Below are 27,156 nucleotides of genomic sequence, written 5' to 3'. Positions count from 1 at the left end.
ACACTTCATCGCTCTGCGTGTATACAAAATAAAAGGTGTGCTTTTCAGAGAATTGTTTTTTTTAAACATCGGTGTCGTCGCGTCTATCATTTGAAAAGGAAATATTCGTGTCGGATTTTTACGACGTCAATCAACCGGCAAAAACGACGCCAACTTGACGTTTACTGCGACAATCGCCACGTCGCGTCGCGCTGCGAGACGTGAATTGCGTTTAATAGATATTCATATCGACAAGGGGAAGGATCGATGGACGTCGAATGATTTTATAGGCAATCCAGTACTGTGACGAAAGCGGACAGCCAATTTCGCGAGCGTGAAAAGTATCCGCCGATTGTCGAGCACCTTTTATTCAATCTTTTATCCGACCCTCTTTCCGCGAGTTTAAGCAATTCAGGCGATAGCAAGCATCGTCGTTTTTGAATTTTAAATCTTTCTCTTTTATGTCGGGTAACGTAGAGCACTCGAACGCTTGCTCGATAATACTTGAGATCGTTGATAGAAAATGAGTATATCGGTCGTTGAAGTTTCAAGCTATTCGATATTTTCAGATCAACTGATTTACGAACTCGAGATTATAAACCGAATGTGAATTTTACATATATCATCGAGCAAAAGTTTGTAGTCGCTACGCGTCCCATAAAATCAAACAATTTTTAATCCTGCAACGCTCTTCCGCTTATTCTCCATCCAATTATATTTTTTCTGGCAATAAAAAATATCTTCGGTTACAACTAAATAAAAAGATTATTACCGATATGTATATTCTCGCTTCAATTTTACGTTAAACATCTTCCTGAAACATAAAAATTCAAGGATCGTAGCAGAGTCACGAGCCAATTCGGAATTTCGCTAGCTCGGAAAACTCGTTTGAAATTAGAATTCTGACGAACAAACGTATCGCTCTACTACCTTTCCTTTTTCAACCGCGAAAGAATGACGATCGTGGAATGAATAAAGAATAACGGGTCAAGCTCGTTCTCGCAAATCTTCCCTTAGAAACGATCGTATTTACAGATCGGTAGGGCAACGCGCTACGCCGACGTAGCGAAACGATTGACATTGCGACGTTTCCCTCTTGTAGCACTCAATCGCGCGAAATGGAGCGAGCCAGGCGAACGAGAAACGAGCGAGTTGCAGCGCGTAATGTAAAGACCAGCAGGCGTCCCGGGCGAAAAACTTTTCTCGTTATCCATCCATCCAACGGGACTGGCCAGGCTAAAAACGCTCGGTAAATTACGGGTCCGCAGTTCAGCCGGAACGACCGCGCGCTCCCTCGTTTCCGTTCCGCGCGGAATCGCGCAAGATTTGACACCGTTCTCGTTGATTCTTTTTGCTCGAAACCGCCCTAACCTTCTGACGGCTATCGTTGGTTTTGCACAGTGAATTTCAGATATGAAGAACAAGAATTTTCTACGTGTCTTCGACAAATAGCTTGGTAAGCTTTTTTTTTCTTTAGATGTAAACCAAAGAATATGATCGTAAGGAATGCGAATAATACGTGACAGTTTAGAATAGAAAGCTCTGGATTTTCGTATCATGCCAAACAGTGTTTTCGTATTATGATGTTGTTTTACGATAAATACGATGGATTTTCTTTGAACATTTAGTATTATTGATCATGGTAGTTAAAAATTCTGTTTATCAATTACTTTCAGAAGCTTTTTAAAAGCACTCGTATTAAGTATTAATATTGAACATCCCGTAGACATTTATAGTGTGAAATATTGGAATATCAAAAATTTATACACCGGAAAGATCCTACTAAAATGTTGAAATTTTCCTTTTAAACCCATTTTTGAATCGATTATTAAATTTTTACGTATATATCGCCCAAAATAGTAAACAATTCTCTTTGATATCTCAACCGTGTACATAATTTTTTCGGTTGAAAAATTAAACGCCCAAGCGCAAACACAAGGAACGAACGTTTCACTTGTCTAAAGTAGTTGAAAGCAGGACGAAGGACATGCGTGCTAAAACTGACCGTACGTTCAAGTTAAATAACACGTTCTGCTATTTAACAAGTCCCTCTTCATACTCTGAAGACTCTATTATAGCTCGTTGGCTATTTTTCTTTCTTCGTTAGCTAACCCTCTTTTAAATACGCTCTTCTCTTTTACCAGATCTATTACGGGACGAAGCAATTTTTTTGCCAGTCAGTCCTGGCCAGCAGGAATTGTTCGAATTCCACTTGGCGGGGTTGAAACTTTTCCATGCGCCACCGCGATAATGAGAATTACGATCACGTCTGCACGCGGATGGTTTCGAGGCAAAATTGCCGCCTGCGAAAAGGAATTATAATGATTCGCCGATTAAGCAGTCGCCTCACGTATACACCGGATTGCGTATCTCTCTTTCCTACGACGCTCGAGAGGACGAAGAGTGTAATAAGTGTGTTGTCTGGATCTTGATTCGGCTACACTATACAAACTTAAGATACATACCATTGTCCTAAATTCGATGTGTAGCGGACAAGTAAATTCTGTAGGTCGAAACGAAAATCAAGAACAACAAAATTACTTTGCAGATAGCACTTTCGACAAAATCAAGTTTAAAAACTTGTCACGTATAGATGAATTTGCATAATCGCAACTAGAGAGGACAGATAATCGATAGGAGATTATTCTAATACGACCCCACTGAATATCCAGGTTTATTAACTTAATGGATAATTAACTGTTGAAGTACTTTTTTGATCTCTGCCAAGTACGTACTTGCATCTATAATACTATATAGCTTGTAGTTTCAATATGCCGTTATAGTCTCATAACAATGCCAATGAAATTTCAAAATATTTCGTATAACGCGATATATTCGTAAAAGGTATTTTCAAGTACGTAGTCGAATTTTTCGGTGAACCTTTGTGCACGTACCTGTGTATACTCACAAAATATAATACTTAAAATTATTGGGTTGACAACTAAGCGATTGTGGATGTTGTCATTATCACCTAACATTTCACTAGTCTAAAGTAGCTGAAAGAAGGGCTAAGGACATGCGTACTAAAACTGACCGTATATTCGAGCTAAATAGCACGTTCTACTATTGGATTACGGATTTTGTCATTATCATCTAATGGCAAAATCCGCAATCACTTAGTTGCCAACCCAATATATCATATATATATATATTAGAGAATAAGCTTGGTACATATACCAACCACTCCGGCTCTCTCGAAATACACAATTCATAAATAAAAACGAACTCTTATCAAACGTTCAATAAATTCACACTTTCTTATACGTTTTATAATACCATGCTTCGTAATTCAGGATAAAAATTGTTCATAATTTCATGGCGAAGTACGCTATTCGTTACTATCGATCGTATTACGTTAATCACGGGGTAATTACGGAGTTACGTTAGTCCGTCGCTCAAACAGTCTAATATGTGCACGGTGTATATGCCGCAGTCTGACAATAATAATGGTCGGCCGGTAATACCAACATAATTACGGAACGATGACATTACGTTAGCTACCCGGAACGATGGACATCGTATACACGTTGAACGTTGCTTGCCAGTAACTATGACCTACTAATAAAATATTTAACAGTTTACATGTCAATTGCCGATGACACGCGGTACAGTCGGGGCAGCTGTCGCATCGCTGAGATTTTATGGATGATAAACTAACTTGCAAGTGGAAATGAAAATGTCTCGTCGAATTTTCCGTAGCGACGCGTTCGCAACTCGTGGCCACTTCGCGTGAACTTTTATGGTTCAGTGGAAAATTTGCATCGTACCGAGAATGACGATGCTATCGTGGATGAGTTAGGAAAGGATTTACGTCTTTTAAGAAATTTAAGAGCGAAGTTATCGATGATCATTAATAAAGGAAAGGACAATTAAGAGGTACGAAAGATCGGTACCAATAGATTGTTAGAAGAGTTTTTAAAGTTTAGGAATCGTAAATTGAACGTTAAGGCGAGAGTAAAAGAAGAAAAACAGGGTAGATTTTTTAAAGGATTTTGTTTTAAATTAGGGAATTAAAATGTTTGGAAATGATGATATTGAAAGATCGTTGAAATAAGAACGAATTTTTAGAGTTGGAAGATTATAAGCTTAATTAAAATAATAAAAAGTTGGGAGAAAGGTCAGAAAGAAAGAAAAGTAGATTTTTAAGGGATTTCACGTTAAGGTCACCTAACGCTACTTACCGTTTCCTTAACGCAAAATCATTCTGCTCCTCCCAAGGTATTCGAGCTTTTTTTCTAGCCGTCTCCAATTTCCATTAGACTCACGAAGTTCGACTTTCCCTCCCCAACGAATTAAATTTACGAGAATTCGAGGGTAATACGGCCGGAACCATATCTCGAGGAACAGTGTAATTTCACAGGATACGGGCCGTGTGTACGAGATCTTTCTTTCTTTCATGAGGGCATTAGCGGAAAATTGCTCGGCTCGAAGCAGGGCAGCATAAGTACAACTTCTCCATAAACTAAGAAAGCACCGTCTCGGATTTTCTAGTCGATCTATTTATCGCCGTGGCCCAGATCTGCTCTTTAATTCTTAAGCACGACCGTTCGACGCGTTTGTGCGTCTATGAACGCATTACGCAGTCCAAGTTGCACTAACCGAGCGCTATTTTTTTTTTTTTTTACTCTCGCGCTTTAATACGAGCTTTCAGCGTTATTCTTCTCTTGCTTTTCCCTCTTCTTTTTTTTTCTTTTTTACCATTTTTTTCCCTCTCGAGGACAATGAAATATTTTTGTCCGTAGCACAACAGCGCGTAAATATTTGTGGTTTTCTGCGGACTCGCGAGATATTGGCGCGAAAATATATTTCGAAAATTATTTTAATGTCGTTGGGACTCGAGTGCGACGACACCTCTTTTCACTGGGAAATTGCCGTGGAAATATGCATTTTTTCAAATTGACGTAATAAAGAGACTGTCCATTGCGATTGTTTGGACGTTTTAGAAAGATAGTTCACGCGTTGTTGTATGGTCGTTTCGAGGGGATTTTTCACGGGTCTCTCTCGTCTCGTGACCACAAAATGGAATTTTTTCATTCAACACCGCGTGAGTTGGCGTCAATTTTTGCTCGCAACGGTTTTCGAAAATTATACTCGGGTTAAAAAGTACAGAAGGAAGCGCTTCTATATCACATGTAAGGGCTATCCGAATGAAAGCAAACTCGTATCACTAACAGTGTTTCAGCTTTTCGTGCCACCGCGAGCGTATAATTTATTTTACCCTATATACATACAAGTCCCTTTAATTTTCTGATCTTTATGAAATTTTAGTATAAAACGTATTCGAAATTTTAATTACGCGCCGAATTTATAAAAGTTTCCAGTAATTATATTTAACATTACTGCTCGCTCGTTCGTTTTTCTATTTAATTTTCAATTTCGTTTGACAATGAGTGCGTTTTAATAAACGTTTCTATAAAATTACAATAATTTATTTTTATAATAGATTGTAGAAAATATAAAAATAATAAACAAATAACAAGAGAACGAAGTAAATTGAAATGCGTTAAACGAGAAAATAGTGCAACAATATTGTAACAGTGATATAGGTCCATCTACGATCAGACGTATCACTAGTAGAGTAAGTGATACAAATATCGTTCGAAAGCGTCTTATTTTTCGCGCGTTCGTCGAATATTTTAATCGACCATTTCTACGACACATTCTTCCGCGTTTCATACGTTTCAAGTGTCGCAGCGATGGTAAACCAGAACACGAAGCACACATCGACATCCGACTCGTTACAAACTTCAAAATCAACGCATCGAGCGCTCGATTTTCCTGGAATCAAAGTCCCGCAGCAAACCGAAATGAAAGCGAAAAAAGGACCAAAAAGAGCACAGGCAGAGCCAAGATAAAAGAATAAACAGAGAGGGATGATAATTGCGTGGGTGTACCAACAGAAATCAATCGCGCGACGACGAGGGAAATCAATGACCCCGCGGGAATAAATAACGCATCAACAACGTTGCTTCATAGACGTTTTCACCAACATGAACGCTGATTGTCGACGCTGCAACGCCAGGTGAAGGTCGTTAATTTTTTACGGACTCGAAAACACAAGCGCGAACGAGGTCGAATCGAATCGTCAGGGCGCTTCTTTTTTTTCATTTAAATATTTTCTCCACCCTCGTCGATTTTTCCCCGCGATCGAACATTCGCTCCCATTACAATTATCTTTTTCTCTCTTCTTTGCGCGTTTTCTTTTCTTCGTTTTTTTAAATAAAATCCCGAACCGAACTGAATCGGAGCCCGTGGTTTCAAAATTAACGCAAAGTCGTCAGTTTCTGAGCATTGGTATGCGTGGTATATTTTTGGTCATCCAGCTCTCGTTGTTTCCGAGCGTCATGGAGAAGCGTTATTTTTTGATGGACCTGTTTGATTACCGGGCTTACGGAATTTCCGCACACGAATATTTCCACAATCGGAAAAACCAGAGGGAATAATGGCGAGGAAAGAACAGAGGCAGTGGATGAATAGAAGCGGAAGATAAAAGAGAAACGACAAAGGATAAAAGTGGAATAAAGAAACAAGGAAAGAAAGGGAGAAAATTAAGACGATAAAGAAAGAAAGCATTTGATTCGTTTGAACTTAATTCATTTTTGCACGTCAAATTGACAATGGTGAAAAATCCAAGCATTGAAATGTCCTACTTACGTAGAAAATGGAAAGTGGGCAGGGATGGTGTAAAAATAATTTTAATCGAATTTATCTTATTCTTTCATTTTTCATTTTTTCGTACTATAATATATTAGATTCTTATCAATATCAGTTCCATGGCACTGATATTATAAATCCTCGATAAAAACTTATCTTCCATTATAAAATTCCTTTCGACAGCGTTCAAGATAGAAAATGCCATAATTATAGAGAGCTGGAGGGTAGAAACAAGGCCGAGGGGCAAGAATTTTTTTCACGTCTTTCCAACATTGTCAGCTTGCTCTCTTTATCATTCTCCGGGTAACATCGCGAATCCTCCAGTTAATGGGAATTCGTGATTTTGAACTCGATGCGGCTCCATCGTCCTTCTCAATAGGGGTGGAAAAGAAGAGACGAAAGTTCACCTCTCACGGCCACCAACCGGAGGTGCAATTAACGTCGACGCGCACCAAACGAGATTTATTAGCCCTTCTGGTATAATTGCTTCCAAGAATGTCAATGTTTTCTCCATCCATTTTCTCTCCTTCTTTTTTCTTTCTCTTCCATTCTCTTTCTGTCTGTCTCTCTCTCTGTCTCTCTCTCTCCCCCTCTCTCTGCGCAATTATATCTAGCGAAAGCAATTATCGAGTTTCGTTAACGGCCACACGCAAACGTCTCGCGAATTTATACCGTTCTCTGAAGCGATTGATTGGAAATAAAAATGTTTGTACCTCAACGTTGTATCCATAGTTTCATGTATCCACGATAAATATACATGGGCGTTTAGAAACATGTGCAGAGTGTGGAAAAAGCGGTGGAAATAGCATTGAATATGCACATACGTATGCGAGTACAATGGCTCGCAAAAGTATTCGAACACTCGCCGTAGAAAATTTTTATGAATTGCATGTGTCATTTTAATTTCAACTTCGATACGGCATTGTAATTATATCGGTCGAAGCGAAGCAAAAGTCACGGTACATAGCGCGGAGAAAAGCTTAGTAGTCTAATGGTAAAATAGAGCGTCAAAGTTTAAAAACGTATTCAATAATTAACGAATCTTTAAATTACTATTAATTACTGAATTAACAAATCTTTTCTACGATAATTCTTGCCTTTTTTTTCGTCAAAATACTGTCTCGCTAAAAGAAAATTTCGGTTGTTCGAAAGGAGAGACAGAAGTCGATCGTTCGATGAGAGAAACTGCGATGCTCGTGGATTGCCGGGAATCCAGCAGATCTTCTCGTCAAGCAGAGATAATCGAAACGCAGGGGGTAATTAGGTAATTAGTTTTCGGAACAGGAACATCCGAGCCACGTTTATGTACATAAAATAGAGGATTTACATCTAACTGTATGTTCCCGGGCAGAGATATTACCGCCAGAGATCTCGCTATCTGGTCTGCGCACACCGAATTCAAGTAACGAGGTACTTTTGTGGTTATTAGAGTCTGTCGAAATTCATATAGCTAATCGAAAATCCCATCTATCGGCGAATGTGATTTCAGGATCGTATCTATGAATTATTGGAAACTTATATATACAGTGGCGAATAAAAGACAGTTTAAAATTATCGCTACTTTTCTCTACGAGTTTTACTAACTTTTCTACTAGACATTTTTTACTATTTTCATAAGATATCTACAAAAATCTATTTTCAAATACTTTTTTCGATTACAGTCGTTTCGTGTGTGAAGTTGATAAAATCATCCAAGCTTTCATTCCTTTGATATATATTTTTTTGGCAATACATAGTATCTCGTGTATCTGTCGCAGGATTTGAACAGCAGGCACTTAGATCCCGTAGAAGTGTTCCGGGGTATACCGTACGCGGCACCTCCCGTAGGAGATTTACGATTTCGACCACCGATATCGCCGATCCCCTGGGACGGCATCAAACTGGCGGATTCCTTCGGCGCGGTTTGCCCCCAGCACTTTCCGGACATCAGCAATGACACAGCTGCTTTGTTGCAAATGCCTCTAGGCAGATACCAGCAGCTGAAACGTTTGTACATGTTCCTGACCAACCAGAGCGAGGACTGCCTGTTTTTGAACCTGTACATACCCGGCAGTGGTAAGTAGAAGAAAACTCTGTGTTACGTTTCTCCTTTTCTTTCTTCTTGTCTTTACTTGTGTAACAAGCCTGCTTTAATCATTTTTATATTTTATTGCTTTCTAGATGTTGAGAATAAAATGTCAACATCTAGAATATACAGCGGAGACAGTGCTTTTGCAACTAATCGTGAAACGCATTGTTTGAATAACCGAATAACTTTACTTTTATATGGAAAAAGGACAATTCACGTTTTTATCACTGTTGAAAATAAATCACAGGAAAGCGGTTTATTATATTGGAACACAAAAATTGTCTCTTTTTCATAAGTAACAATTGTCTCTTTTTCTGGAACTCCTCTTTTCATTTTTCCTCTCCTTTCTCTCTGTTTCTCTTTTTTTTTTTTTTTTTTTTTTTTGGTTCATTGCGTAATTAACAAACTTATATTCAACATTCGCGGAAAAACGCCAGGCAAACGTCACGAGTTGCTGACATAACGTTAATGAGGGAGAATAAAAGGAAAGACGAGGGAATATGTGTCGCGCATTAAGTATCTAATTAAACGCGCGAATCTCGCCTTTATATTCGCAAGATTCAAGGTGTAATGCTCGCAATTAATTAGCACGCGTTAATAACACACGGCCAGGAAATTTCAAGCCTGCCACCTATCGTCTGTTTATGGAATAATACGATATTACGAAACAAGTTACTTCCTCGAGTAATTAGTTCCCAAGTAATTACGACCTTTATGCCTGGTATTGTCGCGAAAGTAAAAGCCGCCTCGTATATCATTCGATGAACGTCGTAGTCGAATTTACGAGGGCAAATTCACGTCGGTCGAATTTACGTCAACGTTGAGAATTCATTGCAATCTATTAGTTTTTTAATAAATTTCTATTGACAAATACTTGGATATATGGCGAAAAATTATTTCCATATGGTCAGCAAATATTTTTTAATTAATTATTGCGTACGGTTTTTATACAAGCTTCTCCTAATCTCCAAAGAGTTGGCACTTGCTTATGTTTAGACGCATTTCTGAACGAATGACTACTCCTCTTGTTCTGCATCTATAAATTACTCGATGGGAAGAAAAAAAGAGAAATAACGTGTGAACACGGAGGACGAAATTGCACGATGAAAAGTTGAGATTGGAATTAAAAGTTTGACTTTCGTGGTCTTCCCCGGGAATTTGATGGCAGGGAAATACGCATTTGTTATGTAATAACGTGTTTCAACATGGGATAAAGTAGATTGCAAATGAAGTAATGACAAACAAGAGAAAGGTATAAAGAAGAGAAAATAAGAATTAGTAACAAGATACAATGGAAATATTCGAAATTACACGAACACTCTTTTTTTACATGAAATGCAATTTCTATGCAAACACGCGTATAACGTATGACCCTCGTTGGAATTACACGCCGTAAATAGATATAGAGTAACGGTATATCTTAGTCGTGGCCAATTCTGGTCTTGATCAACCACACATTACCACGCCAGGTCTTCTCTCCATTTGGAAAAAAATCCGGTTCACGATAACGAGCGAAATACTCGTTTTATTTTCCCTCTGTTTCACCACACAAACCGTGTATCATCCCAATCAACGATTTAGCCGAATTTTTTCCACCGGTGTCTCTCCCTTGTACACGATGAAACACAAGCTGGGGCGGAAAGGGGGATGGTTGTTACGTAATCGAGGAAATCGCGAGGGAGCTTCACCGTTGTTGTTTCGCCGTTTTCGATCAGGCGAGCCGCTGCCAATTAAATCGGTCGAGCGGATTGTAACGCGATAGAGAAATTGAATTTTCGACGAAACCAATAAAACCGTCGTCGCCCGCTAATCGCTTCGCGTCCGTTTCCGCTATAGCAACCGGTTAAAGAGCGATTTGGCCGTGATTGGAGCGCGATTAACGATACCTGGCCAACGTGATATTACGGTGACAAGTAAACGGATAACAGGCGGAATTAATCGCGCAGAAAATCGATTTCGATCGACCATTGAATCTCTTCTAGTGTTCTAAAAATTCCTGAAAGAAAGAAATGGGAATACAGTTGATTTATATTTTTCGCGCGAAACAGAGTGGAATTTTCGTATTGGAATTTCGGATTTTATTTTTTGTTGTTTTTATGGCGTGATAATGATTTTTGAGTTTGAAAGTATATACGATGCTTTAGCTTAGTTTGCCTGGAAGTTTTATTTTACATACTCGTCAGAGTTTATTTTATGATGTACTTGATGGTAGTTTTTATGATACGGTTTGCGGTTATGGGAGGAATTTATTATGTGCATAAACTTCGTACAGGTTCCTGTAAGCGTGAACAAATCGATATACCTATGTACACGGGGATAATGTAATATTTGAATTTGTCATAAATTTCTCTTTATTTATTATGAAAAAACAAATTTTGATTATTGGGTATCGAAAATTATCGTAGTACTCTAAATCAAATGGACGAAATAATTCTTGGCATAAAGTAAAAATGTTTGGTTGTTTCGAGGAAGAAAACTATTCTTTCCTGTGGTACTTTGATTTCTTTGCAAAAAGAGAATGAGCTGAAACTCGAATAAAAGCGTATAATCTAGAATAGGCAAATACGAATAATATTTCTTAATACTGAAAATGTGTTAAAGGATACATGCAAAATGTAACGTAATAAAATTATATTTTCCAAGTTAATAAACACAAGCTCTACGCGTGGAGAAATGCAGAAGTTATTGCAACGTAACTCACCATTACTAGGGGTAACAAGCCGTGCACTTGGAGCAAACTGACACCACGCTGTTCCGGACGTAAAACCACCCCTTGCGTCTAATGAATTTAAATCCAGCCAATTCAACCTGCTCGTCGTTCTTCCCCGGTCTGAGAGTTTCCCTTATGAAATCGCCCAACGATCTCTTATCATTTAATTACGCGTTGTTTCACGGTAGAAGGACACTTTTGGAGGTGGCGTTAATGATGAACGACGTGTTTTCGAAATATATGGGCTACGTGAATGCAGGCTGGATTATTACCATGGTAATAAATCATTGTAAGATCGATTGATCTCGATAACGAGGTAATGGCTTGAGTTGTCAAGGTAAATCGAATGTTACGTTACGTATTAAAGATCTGACTCGCGCATCTCTTCGACGAATCAGCTTGTAATTCGTTAATTAAATTGATATCGTTAAATGGAAATATTATATCGCTTCGTTAAAAATATTTCTTCAAAATATATTAATATAGGCAGGGAGATATCGAGATTTTATGAAATACTATTAGAACAGATTACAATATTAATATAATTCCACATATAATCGCGATATTAATAATAGTAGATTTCAGAACTGAAATTATGAAATTCCGTAGGTTCACGAGGACTAGAAGCACCATACGCTGTGATGGTGTACGTTCACGGTGAAAGTTTCGAATGGGGAACGGGAAACATCTACGATGGGTCCGTTTTGGCAAGCGCTGGACACGTCATAGTAATCACCCTTAATTATCGTCTTGGAATCTTAGGTACGTATCATTTTTATACATACAACGAGAATTATAATTTTTAACCAACGAATAAATCGCTTCTTTCCACAGTGATATTATTATAACGATGATAAATAGCCAAGACAATATTTTTCAGATTCAGATACGTGTACACGTAATATCAAAATTACGCAACGACAACATATAGACGCATTCAAGTTGCAGGCTTTGCCATTATTTTCCTTAATCGATCGCACATAAAATCCGAAGAAAAAAGCACGTGTATTCACGTAACGCCATTTTTATTCGCGAAAACTGAAAACGTAAAACGAAAGTAAAAAACTGTAAGTTCTCATGAATAATGCAGGGTAAATAAGAAAACACAAATAAAGCAGGAACACCGAATAAATAATTCATCCAACTCGGATGAATTCTTATTCCCCAAAAGCTTGCTCATTATTCATTTGCCGCGTTAAACTCTGTCCAAACGAAACGTACACACGTGCACGGCTCTATGGCAGAAACACAAACGACACGGTCGCATTATTTAACGTTATAATTGCGCGCGTCCAACGGTCGTATAAATCCATCCGATAGCGGATTAATATTTTACGGTTCCTTTAGTATATTCAATTACGGTATCCGTAAATGTAGAAACAAACTGTTCCCTATGGTATCCGTTTTCCTGTAATCGAACGGCACTCAGATATCCGGCATAACTTTGTCGTGGAATTAAGCACGATGGAAAAAAGATAGATCTCATTTGCGATATAAATGGTATTTTAATTGTATATCATTTTATAACATGAAACCGAATAACGATAAATTGAGATAACGATAGAAACAGTAAATAAGAAAAGATTTATTTTTAATATATGAAATTGACCAGATTGTTATTATAATATCGAATATAGATTCTTTATCGTCTAACGTTTCAAATTAGTCGATAAGTTCCTAATGATTCTTCGGATACACATAAATTTCGTAAATGTATTGATATCTATGAATAAATAGTAAGAGAATCGAAGAATATTCGAAGATAGAAATGAGAGTAAATTTTTACTCAAATGGAAAAGAAAATTAGTATAATATTGTACATATTTCTTTGATAAACAAATAAGGTGGAGTCAAATATGGTTGGAAATGCTCCAGGTTTCTTGAGGACTCGTCCGTATCCAGACAGAACGCCAGGATCTGGTGGAAATCTGGCCTTGAAGGATATCGCTATGGGACTACGCTGGGTACGTGAAAATATCGCTGCTTTTGGAGGCGATCCGACAAAAATCACGTTGATTGGACACGATACTGGAGCTGCGCTGGTGAACCTTCTTCTACTTGCTCCTTATGGCAAGGGTGAGCGAATTGAATTTTATTCTGTGCAATACTGTGCAGCAAGATAAAATGACGCACGAACGCGTTATTTCTAAAGAAACGCCTCGTCTTTCTTTCTCCTCTGTCCTACACGTTATAAAACACGCGAACGCGACGTCAAAAATTAAACTTCCTGCCTCGCATTAGAGAGAAACTGCAACAGTTGAGAGTTAGACTTAATCTTTGATATATTCCTGAACATCTTTCATATAATATTTCTTCATAATTCTTGATAAAATAGGACCTTTGTCTCGCTCGTTTAACCCTCCTACGATCCTCCAACTTTTCTATTTCAATCTTGCTCTCATTCTGGCAAACAAACAAGATTTGCAATGTTTCAGGGAAATGTCTAACATGTACAATTGAAACAAGAAATCACGCGTATCGGTAAGAGTTTTTAAGAACTTGAGATACTTATTAACACGAGAAAACTTTACAATTGGACTGAAAATGAAAGAACGCAGAAAGATTTAAAAAAGTACACAATTTTCCCTAATTCGTTTTTTCAGAGGAAGACTTTCTCTCCGATAAAATATTCATTTTTCTTCTGCTTTGTGTTACACATTACAGAATACACCAACACATCGATATAATCTGGAATTCCGATGAGCATTAAACGCTTGTTTTCCAAAAATTAAACACATTCGGCCGTGTCGAAGACAAATTGCGAGAGTCGGTGGGCCGACCACGATGACGAAGGACCGTACAATAACAAGCGGCATGGATGAAAATCGATTCGAAATAGAGCAGAAATATCGCGTGTCGGTCGCGATTAGGCGAGATCCTGGCTACCCGACACTCGATAGATTAATCGGCAAGAGATTAGTCTGGCAAACCCTACCGGATCGACGATCGAGATAGTACGACATCTCACGTGGGGTGGGAGCAGGGGACAAAGGGAAGAGGGATGAAAAAATCGTGCGTATTGATCTCGCGTGGATAGTGACAAATTACGTGGCTTCGTTTTATTCCTCGAGAACCGAAAATGTATTTTTTATCGGACTCTCTCTGTAGTACAGATTGGACGTTCCACTTTTTGGCTTTAACTACTGGAATTTGGTTTTTCATAGTTGGCGGGATTTACCCTATGGGGTCGTGATATTCCTGGTATTTTTTCATTCACTTTGCTTTGTGCGATTAGTGTACAGTTAAGAAGAGAAAATGGGTTTCAATGAAGAGAGATATTTCGTTTGACATTTTTGGAAAATGATAAAACTGGTTCTGTCAGTCGATGAAATAGTTTGTTAATTGTTGGTTAAGTTATAGTAAAGAGTTAGACTACGTTCCTGAAGCTAATTCAATTTGTCTGCAGACTGATTTAATTTGGATTTCGATTATCGATGAAAGGTTTATCAAACTTTCACAATTTCTATGTTAAATATTATTTAGATAGAACAGTTGGTACTTATTATAATTAATTCACTGAGAATTGTCCGACGTTAAAAGATTTGAACAAAATGAGAACAGATAACCACAGAAACGTCGATGTGCTTCTAAGACAAATATACATGTACAGCTGAAGTGCAGCGTAAATATTCGTAAAGTATAATATTGCCATAGAAACTCGAGCAACGCGTAGGAACATTAATTATACTTTGAAACTGCGCTGACCCACGAAATAAAGCACGCTTATTTATCAATGAATAATTAAGAGCACAGCACATGTGCTCCTGTTATTATTTTATTTTCTGTCTGGCAAGAACATTGACACTTCCTCTCGAAGTTCTCGTTGATATTAAGACGCACTAGAGATCGATTATTCCCCTTGTTCTATGTCGATGGAAAATAATCCATCATCCTATCCGTTTCTCTTTAATGATAGTTTGCGAAAATATTCTCTAACATAATGAAATATTAGAATGTGAATAACAGAAAACAGAATTTCAGTAACAATAATAAACCCAAAGAAAAGAAATACCAAAAAGAAAAGAATTTCAGAAATAAAATATAATAGCCAAAGGAATTCTGACGAAGAAGAAATACCGAAAACGCTGAAGCAGAAATACCGATAAAATAAAAGACCTCCGAGCAATAGTCACAGCACTAAGAAAAATACCAACGATAAAAGGATCGTGCGAAACTAATAAAAGATACCATTTTCGCAATTAATAACACGACGAGTTACGTTTAAAGACTTCTTAGGGAAAGAAGGATATTCAAAGCTCGAAGATTTCCTAAGAGACCGAGATATATGCGAGAGAAATCCGTGAAGAGCAGCATTAGCGTATTCAATAGCAGGTAAACCATCAGGCACTCGATACCGCATTAGTTTCAACTACAAGATCCACCCGAAAGGAACGACGAAATTTAAAACCGAAATGCACTCGGTGAATACCGTGGAGCTGTAGCACCGTAACAGGACTAAACCGTACGTACCACTACCGTGGCACTCGAGGATGCATTTTGTTACAAGTCGATATCCGAATCGGTTTTCGAGATACGAGGCACGAAAATCGGAGCACGTCGAGTGCACGGAGAGCGTTGAATGGTGGGCGAAATTTCGTGACCCACTTCTTTCCTTTGGAAATGCGTACGCGTCGCCCTTATAATAGTAGGGAAAAAAGCGCTGACTCGGCCGCTGTCACCGACCACTGCATACGTGCCAGGCTTGGGACAGGTCAGTAAGCGCGAGGGAGGACAGCCGTAAAGGAACAGCAAAAATGATGTTTCCTTCGACAATATCTTCGGGACAAGAAATCGTATCAACATGAAACGGAAAGCATTTTAAAAGGTACGGTTTGAGGTCTGCAGAAGGGGTTGCGAGAATAAAATATCTTTGCATCTTTGTTCGAAGGAGAATGCAGCAATGGTTTTAATGGCTTCGATGGCTTCAAAAAATATCGTTAGGATTAGAGCGAAGAAATTTTTCTCCACAAAAGGAGATTTTCATAGCTCGGTGTATTTTTCTAGGTTATTCGAAATATATCTATTTTCCTCTCAAATTCCAAGTCGAAAAGTGTTCAAGCGAAACTCTCGGTAATTATAAATAAATATTAAAAGTATTCGCATTCGTTGAGGGTTCGACGCACCATAATTATGTACATCGCGGCTGGTTATGTAAATTACTATTTCTAAGGGGTACTGCTTAATATTATAACGAGTACTATACGAGTACCTTTGCGTATTACGTGCACTTTTACACCATTAAATTTTCCATATAAGCATAATGATCCAAAGTAATAACTCTAACAACCACGTATGCTCGATACGACGATAACACTTCTCGGCAAGAACGAAATACAGAAGAATGGTAAATTCTCTTCGTTTTTGTTCGATATAAAGAAAGCCCTTGAAATCACGTATACAAAATACACGAAAAACGTCCGTAAGAAACGAATGTTTCGTAGCCTCGGCAACAGGCCGTAATTTCCTGCAACTTCCTCGAAATTCGCCAGTTGGAAATGGCGTGAACGGGAGCGAGGCAGAAGCATAAAAGTCGAGGCGCGCATCAGCTTGATTCCTCGATTTCCAGCATCACCATCGGCCGAGTGGATTTTTACCCGCGTTTCCACGACGCGTCGGAAGAGCCTCGTTGCCTCGTTTTATTCACAGGAAGTCGCTCGTTGCTGGCGTATCGAGGTCGAAAAAGCGAGCAAAGAAAGAAAGAGAAATAGGAACGGTGGTTGAAGAGTTGCCGTGTTGCAACCTTGGGCAACGAAGGAAAAGCTGTTTTCCTCCTTTTCCTGCCAGCTTCTGGAACGGAGACAGCGTGTTCCCGGAGCTGTAAAGGCCAGGCCGAAGATGTAAACTGTTTGGTAACATTTCCGGTGCAACCGGAACCCGGCTGGAAATGGCCGAGAAGCGGCATGGATCCTGTTCAGACAGCCGCAAGCATTCGAAGCAACTCTCTCTCGCGTCTGTCCTGTCTGTTTGTTTTATCCCGTTCCGACCGCCGTGGCGTCTGGTTCTCTGAACACGAGAACGCTTCATACAGTGCTAGGACTTGAAGCATCTCTCGCTTTGTTGCTCGGTATATAATGGCCGTTTGTATTGACGAAGGAATGCGCTTTTCAGCGGTTTCAAAGTATACGTGCAATTTGCATAACACGATCCTTTCGCAGCTTTTCTAACGCTAATACTATCAACACAATGGTGGTTAGAACGGTTAGGCGATATCAAATACAAGGATAATTTTTAAATAATCGCATTTGCACAATCGCGTAAACGCTTCATTCTCTATATTCCTTCGATTATCGTTGATCTCGCAAAATACAGCATCGTAAACACTCCTGCAAGAAAATTTCTATTAGGATTACATTCAAACGGAATTACTGGTTTAGAAACTTGAACCGCTGTACATGATATAACATGCTAAAATACCAATATCGGTTCTTTGAACAAAAATCAACCAGCAAAAACTCTTTTAAGATAAAAATACGTGTTAGTAAAATTCTCTTAGACTTACAACTTTTTTTAAATAGATACAATATTCTTCAAAGGTCTTACAAAAGTAACCAACCAATCCAAGTGGATTTCAGTCTCTTCTGGTCTCACTTTTCCACCATGCAAAGTCGTTTAAATCGTACGTCCACCTAATATTTCGCTGGTTTGTCACGAATTTCTTTAGTTGATCGCGTACTGTGTAGTCAGATCGATTCGAAAGCAGAAGAACTGATGCAACTGGCGCGTATTGAGTCAGCCAATTGCCAGGAATCACGGTCCACTGCTCCCGTCATTACTCGCGAAACCAATCGTTCGTGCACGCGAAGTATAGGCGAGAAACAGCACTGGAATAGCGACGGACTAATCGATAAAAAAGAAAAACGAACGAAGGACTCGTGAGTAACTCTTAGCAGAGGCGATAGCCTTCCTTTAAAAACCAATCGATTTGGTAAAAAGAGAATCTCATATACTGCTTATCAAAGCTTTAAAACTGGCTAACAATAAGAACTTTTTACTCTCGTACACTACCGTCTATAAGTATTTGAACGTTTCAGTGAATCTGTATATGTAATATTACGCGAATTTTAGCAAAGTGTCGGTAAAACGTTTTATCAAATTAAAAGTGAATCAATAATGAGAGTCAACGCTGGCTATCTTTTTATAGAATCGCCAGAGTATAAATCTAAATTATCTACCGAGAAGACAAAAGTATTTGGACCAGTGACCATAAAAAGTATCACGTTCCCGTTGTCTTGTCGAATTGCAAACATAAATTTTTAATTAAACGATCCAAGTCAATAATTAAGTGAATAGCTAAGATATCCATCGTCATCAGTTTCAATCCGCGTCCTCTGCTCTCGTCCCAATTAACTTGATACGCTTGCGAACGCTCTACTCTCTCAAGATCTGCAATCGTATGCTCCACATCGCTCCGCTATCGTCGAGATTAATAAATCCCTTGTAAAATTCATCGATATTGTTAAAATCCGCCACTTCCATCCCATTTAATCGACAAAATTGCAAATCGTTTTATACAACACATACAATATGCATATAAAAGTTTTCTACGACAGGACTTGGAATACTTTCGCCAACTTAGCGAAATGATATAATATAGCGGAACAAAATTTCATAAATTTTATCCCAATTGTCATTTTATCCCAATAACTTCTATTAAAGTAGAACGCATTAAAATCCGCGGTTATCCAACCAACTTCAAATTACTCCATCGCAGTTTACGAAACCTCGTGTCTCCGCTGACGTACCAATCAGAAACGTTTTAACTCGAGGCTTAAATTACCCTATTTCGTATCTCGAGGGTAAAATCAGTTCTCCATCGGGAAAGGTTTAACGCATCTTTTAATCCACTTGAAAAACTAGCAGCGCCAACTCATAATGAACCCTTCTCGGTCCAATTAACAGCACGACACGAAGAGCTTGGCAATTTCGCCGGCAGGATCGAAAGTAAATCAAAGTTTGAGCACGATAGCAACGCAGTATCAGGCGGGTTTAATTTATCGCGGTTATTCGCGCTATATAATATTATACGCGGTTTTCCGAATCGGAAATTCCATCGTCGTCGGCATCTCTGCCGCGATTCTATTCGCGACAGCTTCGTTTCTTATCGTTTTCGTCCTCGACCTTATGAAACGGTGCTTCTTGCATACAAATTGGCTGATTCGTGAAGATTTCAGAGTCTCCGGTGTTCGACACCTCGTACAGATTATTTCGACCGTTTTCTTCGGCCCGAAGATCGCGTACGATTTACGAACTTTGCGACTCGCTCGAGATGCGAGTCATAAACGCGCGTTACAATTGCATTTTGCGATTATGTGTTCAGAAAATTTTTAGAGTTTCCGATCTTTAACTTTGGTAATTTCAGGATTATTTTGCCACAATTAATTGGTTACGTTTTATAAAATCGAAGTATGAAACGACGATATCGATCGTGAATGTCGGTTATCGGTTAATTAAACGTACAAAGTATTCGATTGCTCAAAAAATCTTGATGATAGAGTAAAAGAGCCTTAAAAACATCTATTTCCTTCTTTTTTCCTCCTATAAATCGATGATCGGTCGCAGAGAGAAAAGGGTAGTAGCGATATTCCGATAGGTTATCAAAGATTATTAATTAATTGAGGAACAGCAGCAGCCGATAATGGGGCAAGGTGTTCTTCGTTCGAGTTCCAACACTCTGAAATTAACGATTCGGTCCATTGTAATTCATGAACCGCCTTCCGCGTACACCAATTGTAAAGTAAGAAGTTCCGATATTTAGGGGTGGATCGTGATTGAAATAATCGCTGTGATCCGGTGTCTCCGAGTTGGCTATGCGCCACGGAATATCGAGGAAGTTTCGAATGCTCGGTATTTGAGAAGATTTTTGGAATAACACGCCGAAGAAAGTTTCGAGGAAGTTGGAATATTCGATAACCGAACGAGATTTCCAACAGCTTATGTACCGTAAGACGAATGGCAATGGAGACGAGTTAAATTGTTCGGCGAATATCGTCGAATACAATGCTAATTTGGTATTTATTCGCGTATTTAGATCAACTTCCTTTAGATCGCGATTATACCGATTTGAAAACGCTAAATACATTGATAAACATTGAATGTAAATATCCTATGCTTTGACTCTTTATACTTCGAAATATCGTTAATCGTCTTCGTAAAATTACAAATTTATCTAAACATCCGCAGTGTATACTTCTTTTTTCCATCTTCCAGTTTCCATCTTCTTCGAGGTACCATCTTCAAGTTTGACTATTTTATTTCTTTAGTGAGGTCAGTGGGGTGTTCTTTTTAGTCTTCTTTCTATAAGAGTTTTGCTCGCTTCAACAGCCAACTGGTTTGGATGTGTTGCCCTTCTTTCCTTGTATTTTTCTGCGTACCTGCCGATTTCTTCTTTGACCGTTGGTATTTTTAAGTCTCTGCGTATATCCTCGTTTCTGACATATCATAGGGCGTTGACTATTGTTCTCAGTACCTTCGATCGTAGCGACTGTAGTTTATTTACGTGGCTCGTTGCTGCTGTCCCCTATAGCGGTATTCCGTACGTCCAAATTGGTTTTATTATCGTTTTGTAGATTTTTAGTTTATTTTCTATGCCGAGTTTAGAGTTGCGACTAGTTAGCCAGTACATCTGTCTTCTTTTTATCCGTATTTTGTCCGTAACTGATTTAGTATATTGTTTCCATGTAAGTTGTGTGTCTAAATGGAGGTCCTAGGTATTTAACTTGCCTTGTTTGTGTTATGTGCGTGCCATTCAATTGGACATTTCGTGATTTCTGTTTTCTTAGTGTAAATGTAATATGGTTGCATTTACCGGGTTTGCTTTTATTTGTTTATCTTGTAGCAATTTTTCTATTTTTGTGCTCTTGTAGTAACGTGACTGCTGTTTCTGGATTAGTATGCCTCACTAGTACAGCGGTGTCGTCCGCGAATGTCAGTATTTTGTTGTTGGTACGTCGGCCGTGTGCAGTGTGTATAATATTGGTCCTAAGACGCTTCCTTGCGGTACTCCTGCCTTGATGTCTTTTACTTCACAATATACATCCTTTATTTTAGTGTATACGTGCAACTATAAAATAAAACACCAGTTATATGAAATCGTAGATCTACTTTGAAGATTCTCTCGGATTTCGCTCTAACGAACATCGTGAAGCTTTCGTCATGAATCAGATACAGACGGAATCGCAAGTTATAGGAAAACGCAATTGTCTCCTGCAAGTATCGTCTGCCCGAAAATTATAGCGATAGTTGCGCAGCATTAGACAGAGAGCGAGCGGGATACAAAATTGTAAAAGGCAAATATTTGCGTTCGACGAGGCGGAGGATATTTACATTGGACACGTATTGCATCGTATTTCCCTTCGGCATAGCACCGGGATTAATCCGAATACGCTTCTCTCTGCAACATTTTCGCGTGAAGTACTCGATGCTTTAAAGGACGTTTGTTTGGATATTCCTCCGGCTTACGATCTTTACGAGGCGACCTCGTGAAGCCACACTAAAACGTAGCGTAACGATGCCGGACTGAAGCGAGCGAGGTTTTTTCAGCTGAATCTTCTTTTCTTCGTCCTATTTCCCTTTATCTCTTTTCCCTTTCTTCGTTTAATTCTTTATCGAGAATTCGTTCGTATTCCTCTCCCCCCGCGAAGAGAATTTTCAATCGGATAAATTTAGTATAAAAGATAGGAAAGAAAATGACGAACTAATAAACCGAAGGGAAACTACGGAGGAAGAAGAGCTGCTTGAAAATTCAGTATCGTGTTACCGAAATTGTCTTTTCATTTCTTTCTTTACTTGAGCCATTTCTTCGTCCTTTTCAAAATTTTCGAAATATTGCAGACACATCGCTTGACTTGATAATTGCGTTAAATGTTCAGAATTTTCCAGCGAGAAACGTTTGATAATATTCGCTCGATCGTTGTTATCGCGTTAGTTCGATGTTAGACACACTTTTCTATGTCGTATTTGTTGTTTCGCGTAATCAAAAACATATCTGTAATTTTTAATATTTTACAGTAAGTCGATACAAATTTGCTCTATCGTATTGAATCTGGGAGTTGTTTAAATGTTACATGGTTTACGATGTCTCGTATTGGATTATTGAAACGGATATAGAAACGTGAGGAACGGATACGAATATAGGTCGAACGAGTAAGTTCCAATTGCAATTAATTGTAACCTAAATAATGGGGACAATGGATATCTGCAAATTAAAATCGATACGTGTATTTGCGAATGGAGAACAGATAATTGTAGGCACGAAATTTGTTTTCGTATAGCAAAGCAATAACTGTATTGTACTGTAAATAAAAATAACTAAAATATTTTCTCGCTATGCATATATACAGGGTGTGCCAGGGTTTAACAGCCAAGTTTCGTCGGTATATGTCAGGCTTTTCCAGCTCCCATCATCGTTCTACTAAAATAACAAATGATTTAAAAATGGTCTTCAAGATTTTTTCTTCTTTTTCTATTGTTAGATTCAGAAACAGTCCATCGATGATTTAACCGAACTTATGTAAAGAGGTCGTTTGGCCAGATCCTCTCAGCCTCGAATGTTCTTACGGCGCGCTGATTTGATAGGTCGCTGACGAGATTATTTTGGCGGTTCAAGTTGCGATCTCTATATCTCGTCGAATGATAGTCGATCACGTCCTTGACCAGACGTACTCGTAGATCGTTGCGTAGAGTCCGATCGAAGACATACCAGAGCCAGATCACCCAGCATATTTTGCGACCAAATAATATCTGTACTTACCGTTAGACTTACATCGCTGTGGTCCAAGCTTAAATCGTAATTTGCCTCAATTTGTGCGTGGATGTGGGATACGTCTCCGGTGAAGGAAAACTAAGAAGTCGGAAAGTTTATTCGGGTCAATTGACCAGTAAGTTAGCTGACCTGTAGATATAAAATCTAAGTTTCTAGATTGAATTGCTTGTAGCAGACTGCGTTCTTCCGATGCGATGATCCTAGATCCCTAGACATCGCATTTCTCGAATAGTCCTCGGCTACGACGAATGCTGATCCAATTTTCAATCAAATATCAAAGTATTCTACACATTCTTCAGCGACGATAGTATGTCGCGGTGGAGACTAGACGAAGGCTATTGTCAAGGCCTGTGTTAATGTTTGAATTTTTACCAATTTTTATTTTGGAGAGATTCCATGTCTCCTCCTTTTTTTCTTTTCAACACATTGCCGATGGTTTGTATTTACACGAGGCTCTTGGCTATTTGGCATTATTACATCGTCTGGAGTTTCTCTGGTATATCTTGTATCGAGGCGTTCGTTTGTGTAAGTACGAGTTATAGGCAATGAGGGATATGGGTTGGAGAGTGACGGAAATATAGATTGTTATGTCTCTACTGGGGAAGCATTATGGTTGCTCGTCATCAGATCCCGTTCGGATGAATTCCGATGTCGGAACATCAGGAGCGATTGCCGAGCTATCATTACTCAATGATCTTGTGGATTTCTCGAGTGTATCGATGAATCGTCTAACATCTGATGCGCAAGTTCACTCGGCTGTTGGTTTACCGTTTCGTGTAAATCACGTTAACCGAGCCGATTTCCTGCCGGTAACATTTTTATTTTACTGCCACGTAGCCATATCCGACAGAAGGATAACGCTTATTACGCGTTATTAAGTCTGTTTACGATATCTCAACGATCGTCGTACGTATGAACGAACAATGATAACACGCGCGCACTGTCGACGTCAACGATCATCTCGAGAATCTACGAACAGTCTTCGAGATGCATGTAAAATATATATCATTTTTCACAAGATAAATACCAAGGGGAATCAGTTTTTAAATCTAATATTCGTTAAAGCGAAACAAACTATTTCATGGAAAATATTCGCCCCGTAAAAGGCGCGATAAATTGACGTTCTATTCGCTGCAGGTAGATGACGGCTTTACCTATGTACGTGGCAGCCGGTCACAATTCGTCGCCGCTGTCGTTTCGTTCTCCCCTCTGAATATCTTTTATTATCGCGTAAATCTCTTTGAGATATCGTGAATCGTGAATAACGACTTTATCGTGTTGATGTAATAACTTCGATATATCCGGTGGCCCTTTTCGCCTGGACTTTAACGCGTCCCTTCTTCAGAGCAGCATTACTACCGTGACGCTTGAGACGATCGCGAAGAAGACGCTTCGTTTCCTATCTTCAATGTAATTTATCGCGACATCCTTACGATCCATTTTATCTTTCATTTTCCGCGAAATATCGAGAATGGAAATGAAAATTGTCGTCGCGTAAACAGTAGGCTTTAACCAGACGTAGCTCGAAGATACAAGCGGAAACATTTGAAAACACACGATTCGCCTTGTTTATCGATTTCTCGGTACTGCTGAGAGATCGTCAAGTTCGTTAACAAAATGTGTCGATCAATGTTTGCAGGCCTTTTTCATCGAGTCGTGTTATCGAGTGGCTCAGCGTTAAGCCCATGGGCGTCTGTTCACGATCCGAACGACTTACGATCGAAAGTAGCAAAGCAAATAGGATGTTCCACCGAGGACGACGAAGATATTGCCAACTGTCTACGCGGCATTCCTCTGCGTGAGCTCATGGCCGTCGAACTGCCGGAAATCCGGTAAGATAGTAACTCTTTACGATCTGGATTCGAGGCTGATGCAAGATCCGTGAATAGCTGCCCGTAAATTCCATGTAAAAATTCCTCGTGCGTTACCTGCGCGAAATAAAAAGCTCCGAGTCGCCGATATTATTGTTCTCCGCACGAAAGAATCCAATAAAGTTCCCGTGATCTTGAACGAAACGTATCTTTTAAAATCTGACTGTACTTTATCTGTATTTTATTACGTTTACCGGCATAAAAAGATCGCAGCCCGTCCATAACGCGAATCAAGTTATCGATCATCTACGATTTACAATATCAAATGTCAACTTAAAAGAGATGTTATACATCTATACGTGTAAAGTACTTGATTAAAAAAAAAAGTTAATGACAGAAAAAATAATAAACGTATATTTGTATAGTGATTCGTATAGTTGAAATAATCAAATCTTGAACAATCATGCGCAATTTATTTCATTATCCATTTATAGAAAACTTAATGAGAGCAACGAACTTTAGCTTGAAAAATTAATTATACGATCATGTACGATCATTCTTAACGCAAACATACGTTAAAACATCCTGAAAAGTCTACTACGAAATTGTACGATTAAGCCAATGTGCAATTACACCAACGCGACTATGAAAACTACGCGCAAGCTCTCATCGTAGTATCTCGTAATTATAACCCTAAAATCCCATGCTATATCGAACCCTATAGCGCCCAAGCCAAAATCATAGTACCGTTTATTCCAGATCAAAGCATAAGTGTAGTCGCTAATCGGCTAGCGCAAGTTTTCGCGAGTCGGATCACGCTATTGTTGGCACCCGATTTACTTGGTCGCCTTATCGATCGACACGGGGAACACCGTACCGATTCGGTATCCTGACGAGCAATGAATCGCGCTAACTCGTCTCGTCTTCCGTTTCAGATTCGTGCCACGGATCGGACCAGGCTTGCCAGTGGACCAAAACAATCCCGATCCAGGGCTGGATATGGAACGAGCCAGCGACACGTTCATCAAAGTACCTCTTATCCTTGGTGTGTCTACTACGGAGTCGAATTTAGATTTTAACGCGAACGATATTCAGTACGGATTCGAGGAGGATCATCGAAATCGAATTTTACGAACGTTCATTAGGAACGCTTATGTATATCATTTGAACGAGATTTTCTCCGCGGTGAGGAACGAGTATACGGACTGGGACAAGCCTATCCTTCATCCTATCATTATAAGGGATTCGACGATGGAGGCGTTGAGCGATGGTCATACCGTGGCTCCACTCATGAGGATTGCCTTTTATCACGCCAGAAGGGGAGCCAAAACGTTCTTCTACCACTTCAGCCATCAAACCAAAGACAACAGCCTTTTGCAGGTTTGTGGAAAAGATTGCACGTTTTACAGGGAATCGAGCGTGGGTTTTATGTATCCGATGACGAAGAAAACGATCGGTGCGTTGAATTAGAATTTTTAACGGTGGGATTATTCTTGAAATTTATTTGGGTGATTTTCTTATACGGTAAAGTCAGTTTTGAAACTTGTTTGTATTTTTCAAGTTTGCTGCTAAATTAGTTTTAGTTGTGTGTAGATAAACTTACAAAATGTACAGTTCCAACGTAATTTTATTATTCTTGATTTCCGTCGGAACTTCCATTTACTTTACTCGTACCAGGAATTTTGGAACACAGTGTATACACGTAGGAAATAATTTATAGTCTTTTATACAAATCACTCGCGACCTACGGTACTCGATCCCTTTTCCATTCGTAAATACAAGAACGCGACAGATGTTGGAAGTAATTTAAAAGGAACCGGGTCTTTTAACGATTGAAACGCCCGCATGAAGTGTCGACAGTAAACCGTGGCTCTTTGAACCACTTCAGTCGTAAACTTATTTCTCGACGAAAGCTGTTTCTTTTTTTTTCTTTTTTTTCTTTCTTCCTTTGGTCGTCGTCGTCGACGCCATTTTATTCGCAACTTCTTTGATTCTTCGCGAAATTTTTTAAGTACACACACTACCAATGCCCTTCCTCTCGTTCTCGCCAAACACAGCGAAATATTAAAGATAGTATGGTAATTTTTCATACAGCTCTTGACTCGACTAAAAGTGGAAAGTGGAACGCGCGAGCCAGAGAACCGGCTTAACTTCGAGTTAATTTTACATAAAA

At 39.0% G+C, this 27,156-nt stretch overlaps 1 protein-coding gene across 3 annotated transcripts in view; it reads left to right on the top strand.

The window, feature by feature from the left end:
- LOC100749777 (neuroligin-4, Y-linked-like) overlaps window positions 1–27,156 on the top strand; it is an 87,665-nt gene that overhangs the window by 53,946 nt on the left and 6,563 nt on the right. For all 3 annotated transcript variants that reach the window (XM_012391396.3, XM_024366251.2, XM_003484419.4), the window contains 5 exons: window positions 8,391–8,688; window positions 12,021–12,173; window positions 13,287–13,487; window positions 24,812–25,004; window positions 25,919–26,363. In XM_012391396.3, coding sequence (XP_012246819.1) covers window positions 8,391–8,688; window positions 12,021–12,173; window positions 13,287–13,487; window positions 24,812–25,004; window positions 25,919–26,363 — 1,290 coding nt within the window. The remainder of the gene's footprint in view (window positions 1–8,390; window positions 8,689–12,020; window positions 12,174–13,286; window positions 13,488–24,811; window positions 25,005–25,918; window positions 26,364–27,156) is intronic.

This window comes from Bombus impatiens, unplaced genomic scaffold, assembly GCF_000188095.3.
Source record: "Bombus impatiens unplaced genomic scaffold, BIMP_2.2 scf_0010, whole genome shotgun sequence".
Classification (NCBI taxonomy): domain Eukaryota; kingdom Metazoa; phylum Arthropoda; class Insecta; order Hymenoptera; family Apidae; genus Bombus; species Bombus impatiens.
The sequence above is the reverse complement of the archived record's forward strand: the minus strand, read 5'-3'. Positions and strand labels throughout refer to the sequence as shown.